At 40.0% G+C, this 14,947-nt stretch overlaps 1 protein-coding gene across 1 annotated transcript in view; it reads left to right on the top strand.

Moving 5' to 3' along the window:
* The window catches only part of TDRD12 (tudor domain containing 12), a 33,825-nt gene extending 20,459 nt beyond the window's left edge, over positions 1-13,366 (top strand). Inside the window, exons 19-28 of the mRNA XM_044427870.1 lie at positions 1,398-1,509; positions 2,152-2,291; positions 2,841-3,061; positions 4,782-4,881; positions 7,012-7,199; positions 8,447-8,651; positions 9,371-9,463; positions 10,235-10,392; positions 11,812-11,993; positions 13,109-13,366. Coding sequence (XP_044283805.1) covers positions 1,398-1,509; positions 2,152-2,291; positions 2,841-3,061; positions 4,782-4,881; positions 7,012-7,199; positions 8,447-8,651; positions 9,371-9,463; positions 10,235-10,392; positions 11,812-11,993; positions 13,109-13,164 — 1,455 coding nt within the window. The 3' untranslated portion in view covers positions 13,165-13,366. The remainder of the gene's footprint in view (positions 1-1,397; positions 1,510-2,151; positions 2,292-2,840; positions 3,062-4,781; positions 4,882-7,011; positions 7,200-8,446; positions 8,652-9,370; positions 9,464-10,234; positions 10,393-11,811; positions 11,994-13,108) is intronic.
* Positions 13,367-14,947: the final 1,581 nt, after the last annotated feature.

Raw genomic sequence — 14,947 nt, 5'->3', positions numbered from 1 at the left:
GGGGTGGGAATGGAAATAACAGGAAATACAAAAGACTACAGGGACTTACAGGGCCTTGCCTGTGGAGCAAGTATGGGAAGTGTTTTTTTATCAAGATACCCTCAATCCACGAGCATGTGAAATATCCGCTATAATACCTGTTATCTTTTCTCTTCCTAGTTCACTTCAGCTAGCTATTGTTTCAAAGCCAGAAGGTACATGGCTGCATCCAAAGATCCCTGTAGTTGAGTGGAAGGCACGGCACCTCTGCCTCAGCTACTGCATCCTGCAAAATGCCTTTAGAGGTTCAGGGGATCTTCCAAAGTGGCACGCAGTGCAGTCTTTTTTAAAGAAAGGTGGGAGAGTTAACCACTCCCAGACACACAGCACATGATTGAATGTATAGTCTGCTCATCTGTTCAGAGTTTATCCACAGCTGTCATACCTTCAGCATAAGTTTAAAGGATCAGACAGGCTACTGGAATGGCACCATGGAGATGGGGCAGCACCAGCTAGTAACCTGAGCACTGCAGCACGTTTTACGGATTTTTGCTACCTTTGATAGATGCCAGTTGTTTGTGGACTGATTTTGCTATCCATTCTAAATGAAGCCATTTGTTTCTCTTACATAAGGAAAGGTCATGTATTGGTTTCTGATAATGTACATATTTCGGACTTTTCAATTAAAAGGTTTATTTATTTATTTGGAATTTTTGTGTGCTGTCCCATTCGCCTAAGCCTTGGGACGGCTTCCAACATATAAATAAATATCTATACAAATACATATAAAATCTGGAAACATCCTGGCAATAATTTAAAACCAATAAATAAAATCAGCACTTATTAAAATATCATTTAAATAAAAAGGTCTTGGCCTGGCGCCGAAAAACAAATAACGACGGCACCAGGCGGACCTCTCTGGGGAGTGCATTCCATAAGTGGGGCCCCACCGCAGAGAAAGCCCTCCTCTGGGTACTCACCCTCCTAATATCCTTCACGGAGGGTTCCCAGGGAAGGGCCTCTGCTGCCAATCTCAAGGGGCGGGAGGGCAAATACGGACGCAGGCGTTCCTTCAAGTATCCAGGTCCCAAGCCGTTAAGGGCTTTATAGGTGATAACCAGCACCTTGAATTGAGCCTGGACTTCGATGGGGAGCCAGTGAAGCTGATAGAGAACTGGGGTTATATGAGAACAACGCCGAGTCCCCGTCAGCAATCTGGCAGCTCTATTTATTAAACTGAACCCTTTTAGAACTTGGAAAATACAAAGCATCTCATGAGCAGACTTTTAATCCAGAATGTGGTACTATTCTAGTGCAATTGGGCTTTTGAAGAACAACTAGTCTATTAGAGCATTCTTCAGCAATTGTAATTCTTCTGTAGTCATGCTGTTTGAAATTCTTCTTATTTTTGTAATCAGGCAGTAATGAGCAGCTCAATATTTTGTCTGAAAATGAGTCCAGAAATTGGATTTCATTCTGATTATGTTATAGAGCAATGGAACAAATGTTCTGGCACATATATTGTATTGGGTAAGTATTTTCTTTTCTTGAGTGGGTGTAGTTTAGATTCCTTGTCAAAATCCTAGTGATCCTCAATCTCCCTGATGACAATTTAATTGTCTAATTTACAGAGCATTGTCTATTTTCAGACTAAGACCAATAGAGTGTCAAGCAGATTATTTAAAAAAATATGTCCTTGTCTCTCATTAAAAACCAGAGTAACAATCAGTTAACAGAAAAAGAGAAAGGAAATGTGTAACAGAATACTTAGTTGATTAACCTTGCTGTTGCTATCCTAATTTTTGGGCTTCTAATGACTGATTTCTGTATTCCTGATTTACTGCTCAGAAAGTCCTGGCTGAGACTGTTGGATGTTGTTTTGTCAGTCAATCAATCAAATGTGATTATGTGAAGGATGCAGTTTGCCATATTGGCACTTTCCTCGCAAGGAAGCTTAGCAGTGTTGTCCTTTTCAGTGAGAGAATAATTTGTAGGAACACTCCCGTAATTTAAAAACCAGAAGATGAGAAAGATGCTACATTTGTCAGAACTGAGGTAGCAGAATGTTACCCATTGGTATTAACTGAAATTGTGTTTTATTTTCAGTGGTTTTAACACTCAAAGGACATGTTGGTTGATTTTGCTTGATAAATTTTCTGATTTTCTTTCCAGTTGTAACTGATGACTCCTTACCAGCCTTAGGAATTACAGATGCAACAGGTGTAATTCATTTCAGTTTCCCCTCCTCTCCAAGAATCTTTGGGGCACGATTGTACAGCATGTCTGCCAATTTTCAAAACCCAGTAGAAAAGGTCTGCACAAATCCTAGCAAACTTTTTATTGTGAGATAACATCCTGAATATTTCAGACAGAAAAGCCTTTATTCCTGTGTTCCCAAGAGCTATTGAAACCTAAGTATTTGATCATTTACTTACCATAATTCTAAGCTACTTTGGTGCAGCTGAAAGAGGCCTGGCATAATGTGTTCCAATAGACCAACCCTGTTAACAGCTGCATTGCCTTATTTCGTATCAGTTGATGTTTCCAGACTGTTTCCAAAGGCAGTCCCACATAGAGCACATTACAGTACCTCTGGATCACCTTTCCCAGAGGTTTCATTTAGGTGCGAAGTAGCATAGCAGGTATTGGAATTACTGGAATTATCCCAATAAAATATTTGAATTATTCAGGTGCTGTGCTTCATTTCATGCGACTCTGTTTTTACTGTAAGGCTATCCTGAGACTTTAGTAGTTGGACAGTATATAAAAACTGGAAGGAAGGAAGGAAGGAAGGGAAGGAATAGTTCTAGAAACATTGATTAAAACAATAAATGCAGATTTTCTATTTCCTTCTCCTAAAGGTCTCATCCCTGGAAAAAGAACAAGCAAAGACAAGATCCATCTTACTGTTGACAGAAAAGAGTGCGTGCCATGCTGTTGGAGTACTACGTTATTTAAAACGCACAGGAGCCAACATTCCACCTGAATTATGTGATTTTACATCTGGAGTGTTGGAGGCCAAAGAAGATTGTAAAAGGGGGAGGCCTCTTTGTCACTACCTTAAAGCCTATGGAATTTGCAAGTAAGAAAATTCAAGATTTCTAGTAATTTTAGCGGCTGTTTACCTTGTTTTAATGCTGCCCCAGTGGCAACCAAAGACAAATCTGTGCAGTACACTTCTGGACAGCACCTTGTTTGTGGTAATTTTTTCTGTCTACTCCCTGCAGCCACCCTCGAATATGGCAGCAGGCCTGATTCACTCAAGAATAATAAAATAGGAGGTCAGAAGGGACGTGCAAGGGTTGAACAGGCTGGAAAAATGACAACTTCTGAAGCACCCTAATCCAGGTTGAAAGAAAAAGAGACGGGAAGGGAAGTAACAGGACAGAAAAAAAAGTTTGCTTAGGCATACAGAAGAAAGAGTCTGCTTGAGAACTTGTACAGAGAGGTTTTTCTTTCCAATACTGTGCTGTAAAGCCAGTGGGAATAAGTGAAGAAGGGGCTCATTGGGCCTTTAATCATCGCAGACAGATTGTACCCAAATGAGGAGTTTAGTGAGAGTCCAAATAATATTTTTTCTCTGAAGAAATAGAATTAGTTATTTTTTAAAAGGGAAGATTTAATTTTGGGTTTTGCAGGTGTTTCTTTAGGATGTTCCTTAATATATAATGTTTGGGAAATTTTGTTTTTAAATCATCCTACTTCTGTGTGAGTAATGTAACTATAACAAAAAATAACTGTTCTGTGCAATGGCTACAGTATCATTTCCCACGGTATCTACTTTCCATGATCAAGTGTTGAGGTTAAATTGGTGCTTAATATAGATTTTGATGTCTCCCAGGTGGTCCGTGTTACTGTTAAATTGCCAGTTGTTAAACATGAGCTCCTTTCCTTGCAATTATTTTGTTGAAGCCAGCCTGAAGCCATACTAATTTTTTTTTAGGCTTGAGTAGTAGAAGTCAGTAGATTGACTAACTAGGAGCAGTCAACTTCATTACTGCAGGTTTGTTAAGCATTTGACATGAAACTGGTGCAGAGTGCTTAGAAACTTAAGGAAGTTTAGAGAGCTTGCTGCCAGAGTGCTGCTGAGGCCTGGCTGCAGGGAGCATGCAGCTCTCTCTGCTGAAGCAGCTTCACTGGCTACTAGTCTGCTTCCAAGCACGATTCAAAGCACTGCATGACTCAGAGAGCTACCCCAGCCTGTGTTTATATATAAGACATTGTGCTGAGGATGCCTCTTGGCTGGAGCCGTGGTGGATCACTGCAGGATGGTCTGGATGCAGGCAACACAGGGACTCTGGACTATTCAACCCTAGCGGGATGGATTTGGAAGGAACAGAAACATTAGAACTGCCTTACAGGAGTTGGATCACTGGTTCATCTAACGCGGCATTTGCTGCACTGATTGGCAATCTCTCTCCAGGGCTTCCATTGGAAGCCTCTACCACAGATCTCCAACCTGTTCCCCAGGGAGCCATGCAGAAATTCAGAGGGCAGCCTCCTGTGTGGATATGTGCTCTGTAGGATATTCGAATTAATTCAGTTAATCATGGCATACTGATGCACAGCTTGGTAAATGCTGTTGCTTTGACTCCTGTGTTTCTTTTTTGCTTTCCATGGTGGTTGTATGGATGGTTGTCACCCAACTGATCCCACACTTAGTTCTTTCCAGCCAAACATTGTTGGAAATGTTTCTTTCCAGCTTGTTCTTTCCAGCTAAACATTGTTGCTTTCCTCAACAGCACACTACTTTAAAATGCTTCGTTCTCATTGTTTAATTCAGTCACTTTATGAACATACAGGAATAAAGAGCGCTGTCCAGATCGACATCGAGTTAGTTTACAAACAGATTTGCCTAGAAAGCTGACTGATGAAACACTGCCAACAGCTGGAACTGTAACAGTGAGTTAGTAATGCTAATGTAAATGTGTTGTACTACATTCTGACTAAAGAGCCATCAGCATAGCATGAAGGAATTAGAGTTTCAAAAAGGCTACTAGTGCCGCCTTTCTGTAGCTACTGTACCTGCCTTTCAAACAGTGTATCTTCTGGTACAAGTGAAACTATGGCTGCTGAAATCGAGATCGATACAGAAGTTTCACTATGATAAAAAGAGTTTGTTCATCGGACCATGAAAATAGACACCTGTAATACGGCTAGGGGATCCTACATGTGCATATCCTAGGGTTATTGTACTTTAATAAATTGATGTATGACCATTTGTCTGAAGCCTGCAGTACCATATTCAGACTTCCCTAGCCAGCTGTTGTGAGTTACGACTCACAGTATAAACAGCCCACATGTTCGCAAGCAATAGAACTAAAGTCTTTTATTGCTACTTATCTACAAGATTTACAACACTACAGATAAGCTCTACTGCAATGGTCTTTACAAGGCAGTTGCTAACTCCCTAGTAACTTCCTCAGGGAGCCAGCCCACCACGTGGGACTAGCTTTCTTGGCCCCACCTTTCCCCCCTGAGGAACGTTACTAGGGAGTTAGCAACTGCCTTGTAAAGACCATTGCAGTAGAGCTTATCTGTAGTGTTGTAAATCTTGTAGATAAGTAGCAATAAAAGACTTTAGTTTTATTGCTTGCGAACATGTGGGTTGTTTATACTGTGAGCTTCCTTTTGTTCCATTCTGGGTAAATCCCGTGGGATAAATCTGCCCCGCCTCCTGTGTCATGCCTAGGAGGTTCAACATCAGGAGGAAGGGGGGCAGTCTGCCCAGGCTCTCCATGAGCAGAACTTGTAGTGTCTTCTCCCTCGAGGCCCCCTTGGTCTGACATAGGCTCGGTGTTTGCTCAGTGGGTAAAGGGTCAGGATGAGGTATGGCTACCTGTTCAGCCATTCCCGGGCCAGGTTGTGGAAGGGGCATTTGGTCACAGGGTCTCAAGTATAAATCCTCCTCGTGAGGTGCTGCTTCTGTCGGGGCGTCAGGCACGACACCAGCACATAACTGCAAGCAGGATGGAACAGTCCAAGATGGAGTTATATTGTTGCTCCCTACTTACACCTTGCTGTGGGGCAGCCCTTCCTTAGGCAGTGTTCTCAGGGGGTGCGCCATGGCAGGGAATGTGCCTAAAGTTTCCAGTGCCTGTGGCTCCATTCATATAGGTCAGCCACCATGTGTCCAATTCTGAAAGCTTCCTAACTTTGCTTCAGGGTTTTACTGTGCCAAAACTAAGGACTATTCCAACCTGTGTGAAGCTGGACCCATTCACTAAATTGTATTGCTAATCACAGAGCGTCCACCTTGCCCCTGTCTTTATGCAGATATTCCAATGCTCTCTCAACAAATTTTATATCTGAAGTTTTGGGTAGAAAATAATAATGTGCTAAACTTGCATGATTTCAGTTATCAAGAGAATAAAATACCTCCCTTGTTCATTTAATATTTTGCTGATACGCATCTGCAAAAGCAGCACTGCGTATACAATCCAGATAGGGTCGATATTTTACATTGCAATGGGCATGAGGTTGTTGATGTTAATTTGCATTGGCTCTGATAGAACAGTAATGAAGAATGCACTTTTACCCTTGAAACTAAACTGGGTTGCATTTTATGGCACACAGTGCTGGTAAGCTGGAGAAGTACAATAATTTTATTGACTATTTACCTTCGAGATACTATTTCTAGAGTGCAATAATATGCAAAGGTTGTGCGTGAATCAGAAGACGCACAGGCCCTGCCTGCAGGCCTCCAGTGCAAAGTACCAGCCATGCATGGAGGTGGCAGTTCTCCATCATGGCCGCTGCATCACACATCGCGGGCGCTGTGCCTGCGCAGTGCCTGTCGCCAGGAAGCTAAACCGCTGCAACGGCCTTCGCCAGGACCTCCGCACCTCGTCCCCATAGTATAAATCCCATGTGTTCAGGCTTAAAAGACTAGACCTTCGTGGGAAAGAGTAGAGAGAAATTTGTTCTAGAATATTACAAGCAGCTTTTTAGCAATGTTTTAATTGACTGACTGGTGGAAGTCCTTTTTTCCTGGATCTGTGTATTCTTCTGACCTAATTTCCACTCTTTCAGATACTGCCTCTTTTTGTTGTGGATGCTACGCACTACTTTGGCCGCATAGTAGCTAAACAGGAAGATCAGTATACAGCTCTTGCAAAAGAGATGAATCAGTATTATAAGGAAACTAGGAATTGTGTTTCTGTTGACACAGTGGAGAATCTGAAAATGTATGCATTACATAAAGAAAGCTCTTTCCACAGGTAGACTATTTAGTTTGTTCTGCATGAATATTTTAGTACGATATTATAGTATAATAAAATACAGTGCATTTTTGCTAATAGAAACTGCTCAACCCAAAGCAAGGAGGTGTACATCTAATAGTGCAGTGGTGCATCTACATGTATCATGAAGCCAAAAATTATGGCTTAATAAGTCAAGCTGTGCATAAGCACCATATGAATGCATATAGCTGGTTCTTTCACATGTTCAAACCTGGTTTAAAACTGGCTTATGAATCCTAGACTTTTGGAAGGACTTCCTGGTTCACACATGATGGGAAAGTACATTTAGGTGCTTTGCCATTTGTGCAAAGGGAAGACAAAGTGACAGAATATCAAGCTAGTATTTTATGTTTTGCATGACGTGTGAACCATAATAAAATTTATTAATATTAAATCTTCTGATCTGACTAGTATGTAAATCGTGATCATGTCCCTCAAACTTTCTTTCAAAATTGGAAGTTTTTAAAATTAAAGCATTGAAAAATATTTGAAAATAGATTTGCAGTAGATGCTAGGGGTGAAGACCTGTGTGTGAACTTTTTGCCTTCTCTTTACAGGCATTCATTAATACATGTTTATGACAGTCATACAGCTATGTAATACACAAACTCGATAGACCTGGCTGCATAACTATGTTCCTGCCATAACCTGAGAAACATGCAGCTTACCAGTACTACTGAGTTGTTCTAGGACAGTGGTGGCGAGCCTATGGCACGCATGCCACAGTGGGCACGCAGAGCTCTCTCTGTCGGCATGCAGGCTAAGAAACCCCAGCAGCCGAGCATCAGATAACAGCGCACACAGGGGCCATGCGCATGCTTGGAAAGGAGCTGTGGCACCAGGCGATGACATCATGAGCCACGACTCATTAGCCAAGTCTCAACTGAGCTTTTGCATGGCCAGTCAGTGCGCTGCAAAGGAGATATATATATTTGCTTGGACTGGCTGTGAGTTGTTTTTTCTAAACTAAAACCTCAGTTTTCAGGTTTTATTGCAGTGCTGGCACTTTGCGATAAATAAGTGGGTTTTGGGTTGCAGTTTGGGCACTCAGTCTCTAAAAGGTTCACCATCACTGGTCTAGGATAATTAAGATCTTAGAGGAAAGATTACAATTGTGGCATCACCTTTTAAAAATGACGTATACATTCACCTACAATGTTGTTTATTCATTTAATTTATTTGAGCTGGCGGTGTTTCCAATTTGCTTTTCCTCCATTCTCTTAAAGGGTTCAAGTGTTAGAAGTGGAACGAAAAGAAGACTCTGTGTTTTGTATTCATATTAAATATATAGATGAAGGTAGAACTGCTAATGTTCAAAATTATCACTTGCTGAACTTACCAGAAGAGTTTCAAGATTTGCCCCCTCAGGCTGTAGAATTCATTGTTTGCAGGGTTAAACCTATTGATAATGAAGTGGAATGGAATCCAAAAGTAAGTTTTCTTTTCATTTGTAATCCTTGTATTAATAATAATAATAATAATAATAATAATAATAATAATAATAGCATAGCTAACCATTTTCCCGAAGTTGTGGTGAAATATCTTTTTGTAAAGAGAGTGGCCAGTGCCTAATTCTGCATCAAGAATGATGAGTTGTTATCTTTTTTTCTGGTTGCACATTTGTCTGTTTGCACATCATATATACATCATAATTTACTGCCAAAATAAACTGAGTTACACCTGAATTCTTTTCAAGTACTATTTTTTTTTCTTACTTAATAGGCCTCAGTTTCAAACTATTTTACGTTTCTAGCTAATATTTTCCTTTTGGGGAAGAAAATTCCAGTGGAGTAAGCCAAACTGATGATAGTAATGGAAGATGTAACATTTAATAACAAAATATCAATTTTAACAATGTAAAAGTACAGCCTCATCCATGGAGTTATCTTGTATTAGTTATGTTTATAAAGTGACCATAAGAATTTTCATCAGTTGCTATCAGATTTCCTTAGTCTGCCCTTCCAGAAATACAGCCTGTTATGCTTATTTCAAGTACAGGAGCACTTACTTTTTCTTCCTTCAGCTATAAACTGCCCCTGTTTGGAATTGGAAAAAGAGGGCGTTCTGTAATTTCCATCAAGATAAAAATGGATTCCACGGACATTGTAAGATTCACACTTGTTACCTAAGGGTTATTTTTGTTTTATTAGGTTACTAGATTCATTAATCACAAGATTAAAGGAGAAGTCCATGAAGCAAAAATAGTACTTGCCCTGGGGAACACAGTTTGGGTGGATCCAGTGGTATGTAATACAGCATTAAACTTTTATCTACTTTTCTTATAAATCTCCAAGAGGCTTTCCCATTTATTCTTTAAAAAATAGTACAAAAGTACCTGATGACACTGAGGACTTTGTTGATGCTTTTGAAGGTAATATAGAATATTTGGGCAGCCGGTTTCTTTGTATAATCACTTGAACTACAGATCATCTTTGTTGCCATCTCTGAACCCTTTCCAGCTTGTCTGCATCTTTCTTCGAAGTGTGGTGCCCAGAACTGGACACAGGACTCATGACGGGGCCTAACTAGTGCTCAGTAGAGGGGAATCAGTACCTCAAGTGATTTAGAAGTGATATTTCTATTAATGCAGCTCAGAATAGCATTTGCTTTCTTTACAGCCACATCACCCTATTGACTCATTTTCAACTTGTGGTCTACAACAATTCCAAGAACCTTCTTGTTGTAGTATTGTTGAGCGTAGTATCTGTAACTGTGCATTCAGTTCCCTTTTCCTGGGTGCAGAACTTGGCATGTGTCCCTACTGCATTTTATTCTGTTGCTTTCAGCCCAGTGCTCCAGTCTGTCAAAGTCATTTTGAATTTTGGTTCATTCCTCCAGGATATTAGCTATCCCACCCAATTTTGTGTCATCTGCAAATCTCATCAGCATTCCTTGCCCCTCTTCATCCAAGTTGAAGAGGGAAAACTAGCTGTGGGAAAACTAGCAGTATGGACTAGCAGATAGTAGGAGTTATAAATGGCATCAAAGCAAATGCTACTTCTTTTAAATTCTAGGTGAGGATCACCAAACTTCAAAATCTGAAAACTTCTATAAATGAGTACAATATTCGCTCTGAGATCCTGTCTACTGGATTAGGAGTTGACAACCCTGGACACATACAGGAACTCCAGAGTTTATTTAAAGATGCTGAAATAGCCCAAGAGCCTGACTTGTAAGAGAATAACTTTGATTTTTTTTTATTTGATTTTAGTTCCAGAAACAAACTTTCTGGCTAAGTAGGATTTATGTGCATTAGGAAACATACTGTAGCTTAAAGAACTTCGGTAGCCAGGGTTCCATTCACCCTTTTTGGCATGAAGAATGAATACTATTTGTGTATCAGCTGAGGTAGCCTTCAATGGAAGGATGTTTCAGGGCATCTTAAGTAACTTTATCTAGGATTGATATCTTACAAATGAGTTTAATATAATTAGATACCTTGTTTGGACTTCCCCATGCTGGTGGCCTGTTGTTGTGGGGGGTTTTTTTTTTTTTTAGAAAGCTTTCACTTTCACTTTGTTTGGACCACTGAAAGAAAAAGTAGTGAGAATTTACTTACAATTTGGACACATCATAAGAAAACAAGACTCCCTGGAGAAGACAGTCATGCTAGGGAAAGTAGAAAGCAGAAGAAGAAAAGGAAGATGAAATAAGAGATGGATTGACTCCATAATGGAAGCCACAGCCTTGAGATTAGAACAACTAAGTGGAAATACCATGGATTGAACATTTGGGGGGGACTTTCATTCTTAGGGTTGCCATTAGTTGGAGACTAGATGGCATATGACGACAAATGTATGCTTGAAAATGTTCCTTCTTGTTTAATAGGTGATTTCAAATGTCTTGCACATAGAATGACTTGAGTGTGGTATGTGGTTGTTTTCTATCATGTTGGATTTTCAGTTCAATTTTTGGACAAATTGACTAGAGAAAGAGATGGGCTTCCCTCTTTGATGAGTCCATGACCAGCTTTTTTTCTTAAGTGTCTCAACAAGCATTCTTTTACGACACATGTGTTTTTCATGCAGACATAGCCTTTCCTAGGCTTCTGGCATCAAAAAATGGGATGAAAGAATTCCACAGAATGTATTTGAGCCAAAATCTGACTTTAGTTGGTGGTGACTAAGAAAAATCAATTGTTTAAACTGCTGCCCATCCGTCAAGCAAAAGCAGAGATCTAAGTTCTCTTTCATGGCCTCTATGCATCATGGGGGTACAGTCTGTCCCTGCATGAAGCCGCCTCTGGGAAACTGCAATAGCTGAGACATTACGGTGAGAACTGTCCTCCATCATTTCAGCATGCGTAGCCCTAGCAGGTTCCTCCCGAGACCTTCAGCTCCTGTTTGGCCGCCATTTAATGCGCATGAATAATGTTCAGGATAGTTACGTGTATGGATGTAAAAGCATTTTTTCTAATTTGTATTTATGTGCTTGCTTACTATAGAAGGTTCCCAAAGAAGGTTCTGCACGGATGCAGAACCCACATGTGTGACTGTATAGATGGCCACTTGAAGAACTACAGGCACAGATAACCAACTTGTCTTTCTTGCTTCTAATGGAAGTGCGCAATAATGACCCCCACATCTTTCAGAATTCATCCTCAGAAGTGCGGAACAAGGGAACAGACAACACATGATTCTCAGAGCATCTTGGATCAGGCTACTTGCAAATCACAGACTACTGAGCAGATCCTTCCCAGTGTACAGAATGCACAAGAAAGTGATGCCATAATGAGCGACGGTCCCTCTCACGTAATTTCACGAGATAATTGTAGTAAGTATACATATGATTATGAAAGCCAAGATTATAGGTAAGGGTTAAGGTTTAACAAGTGTAAGGCCATAACTGATCAATGCCGAAGGTGCATGTATCTGCGAAAGTGGATGTCGTCATTACTGCCAAAACGCACAGTGCTCAATATTTCTATTTTGTATATACTATGTTACTCATTTGCTTATAATAAATGAACAGAGATGCATATAAAATGTTGAATATAGGCTTCTTTTGCCTTCTTTACCCTTTCACCTGGGAACTTAAATAAGCTTAGAAGCCAAGGATATGTGTGTGAAAGGGGATGGGGAGGGGAGAGATGTTGGCTGATTCACATATTGAATGTTCACCTCTTAATTACTTCAGAATCTATGCATCAAAACCAGCATAATTTAAAACACACGGGGGATTGCATGCACTGGTATTAACTGGTCCTAAATCTTGCCTTACAAAAGTCCTTTTCAACTTCTCTACATTTTGTTGTGTTAAACCTGGAATGAAAATGGATTTGATTGGGATTGTAACCATGTGACATAAAATAAGATCCTCAATACTACGAAGATGCAAAATACTTCATTGTGGCACAAATGTTAATAAAAGCAAACTGGCACTGTTGCTTTTCAGCCTATTTGGTCCCCCGAGTCAGCTTAGTAGAAGCACCTTTGGCAACTATTATAGCTGTGAGGTTTTTTTGGATAAGTTCATCAGCTTTGCACATCTGGATTCTGCAGTGTATGCCCGTTATTCCTGGCAAAACTGCTTCAGCTGTGTCAGGCTGGATGGGAACTGGGTTCCATCTCCCAGCATATGCCCATCCATCAGCTGGGATTTCCCCCCACTCAATACTGTGCTGTCTTCCCTGCCTAGTTCCATAAGGTGCCAATTGCATCTTGGTCTAATACCAAGCATGAAGTGATCTGTGCCCTGGAAAAGGAGTTCTAATCAACAAGATGACATTAAAACATCAAATATGCAATTTACTAATTTTATTAATTATTAGTAAATTGCATTAATGTATTACTTTATTAACCCATTGCTACAATGTATTAATAATGGTAGATTTGTGAATGTATTACTACACTGTGTGCTGTGTAAAATTAATTTGTTTTATTCCTTAGTTGAAATTGCTGAAAGGAAAAAAGATGAAGCTCAACAACCTCCTCAGGAATGGTAACAGAATTTTATTTAGTTGGACTTACAGAACTGCCCGGTCGCACAGCTCAGGGAGGGCATTGTTCTTACCTTGGCCTTCCCTATCCCTTTCCACCTAACACCAGTTTTGCATTGCCTCTGGAAGAGAAACCCTTGTGTTTTATCAAGTCTTAAGAGAAAAGCTATTTAATGTATCTCCCTCTCCCCACACACGCATGCACACACACACACCCTGTTCAGGTGGAAAGCCTCCCAAAACAGTTTATAGATAAATAAAAACCAGGCTTCTGTGTTTCCTCTGCCCTTCCTCAATGGTCCCAAGAAGCTCGCATGTAGAGCATGATGGAGAAAGCCGTTCCAGGTTTGCCTCATCATCTGATAGTATGCTGCTTCTGAACTGAAGGTTCTGTTTGGGCCATTGTTTTGTTACCACAATGCTTTTTACAGTATTGCAGTGTCACAATACAACCTACCTAGTCCCTGAGGTTAGTTTGGAGGTGCTTTTCTTTTGTGCCCCTTCTGAAAGAAGTTCAGTGTGGCAGTTCAGGAAAAGCTCCACATTTAAGAAATGCTTTTCTCAAGGAAGCTCGCTAGTACAGACACTGTCATCATCCTGGTGGCACAGTTGTGCTTACTTTCCTAGGACTTCAAATGTTGATTATGGCCCACCTGTTGTGGGCTACGTATTATTTATTTATTTATTTATTAAAACATTTTTATGCCGCCCCATTCGCCGAAGCCTCGAGGCGGCTTACAACAATAAATTAAATAATGATGATCATAAATTAAAATGAAAACATTAGAATAAAATATGAACATACAATATAAAATAAGCCGCCCTGGCCAGATGTGAGTGCTCATTCTAGATTGGGGTGATGGGGCATTTGTTGATTGTGGATTAAGCATTTCTGTGCTGCCATGTGTGGTGGTGGTGTTGTGTTTAGATGGTTTTATTTTTATGTGCTGATTGTGGTTTATACTGTATGGGGGTGTTTTTCTTATTAATTATGAATGTCTTTATTTGTACATAGGCTCCTTCAAGATGGCTTTTTGCAGTGTAAAGTGATGCATAAATTCAATAAAAATAACAAATAGCATCTGTTGCTCATTAACTGAATAGTTACTTCCATGCCCATGTAATCCTTTTTTTAATTTCAGCTTTCATCCAACAATGAAATGGTTTGAAAAGCAGGATGTTGTTGTTGTTAAGATAAAATTACAAAATATTTCTTGTTATACCTGCAATTTTTTTACACAGAGAATCATTTTCAGGTGAGTAGAACATGTTTTATCAATATAAGATCCAAATTCATATTTGTTCCCTTATGACAAACTCATATATCAAAAATTATTCAGCGCTTCTGCAGAAGGCAAGTTTTATTTAGCTGATCTGGAACTGCACAAAAGTATCCTCAAAGAAAAATCAGTCTGCATACTTAAGAATGATGAGCCTGTGATTATCCTTGCAAAAGAGAAGGAAGAATCTTGGAGTAACTTGCTGAAGTACAAAGTGAGTGGTGAATTCAAACTGGCTTACAGTTCTTAAGTCATTGGTATAGTATACTGAATAGTTAAAATATTTATTCACAGAATCCTCATGTGTCTTTTGATTTTGATTACTTGGAAGATGTTGAAGAAAGAAGTCCCTTTCCTGTTGGTAAGTCCCTACCTGCATTGTTAATATATATTCACATTCTTTTTCGTAATGAAGGTTGTCCAGAAGCAGGCTCCTCTCCCAGTTGCTTCAGAGGCAAGGCTGAATTAATTCATGTAGGAGGAGCCACTGCCAGTTCTTCTTTGTGGTG

The sequence above is a fragment of the Varanus komodoensis genome, unplaced genomic scaffold (assembly GCF_004798865.1).
Source record: "Varanus komodoensis strain SLA01 unplaced genomic scaffold, ASM479886v1 scaffold19, whole genome shotgun sequence".
In the NCBI taxonomy this organism is placed as follows: domain Eukaryota; kingdom Metazoa; phylum Chordata; class Lepidosauria; order Squamata; family Varanidae; genus Varanus; species Varanus komodoensis.
This window is presented reverse-complemented; position numbering and strand designations above follow the sequence as displayed.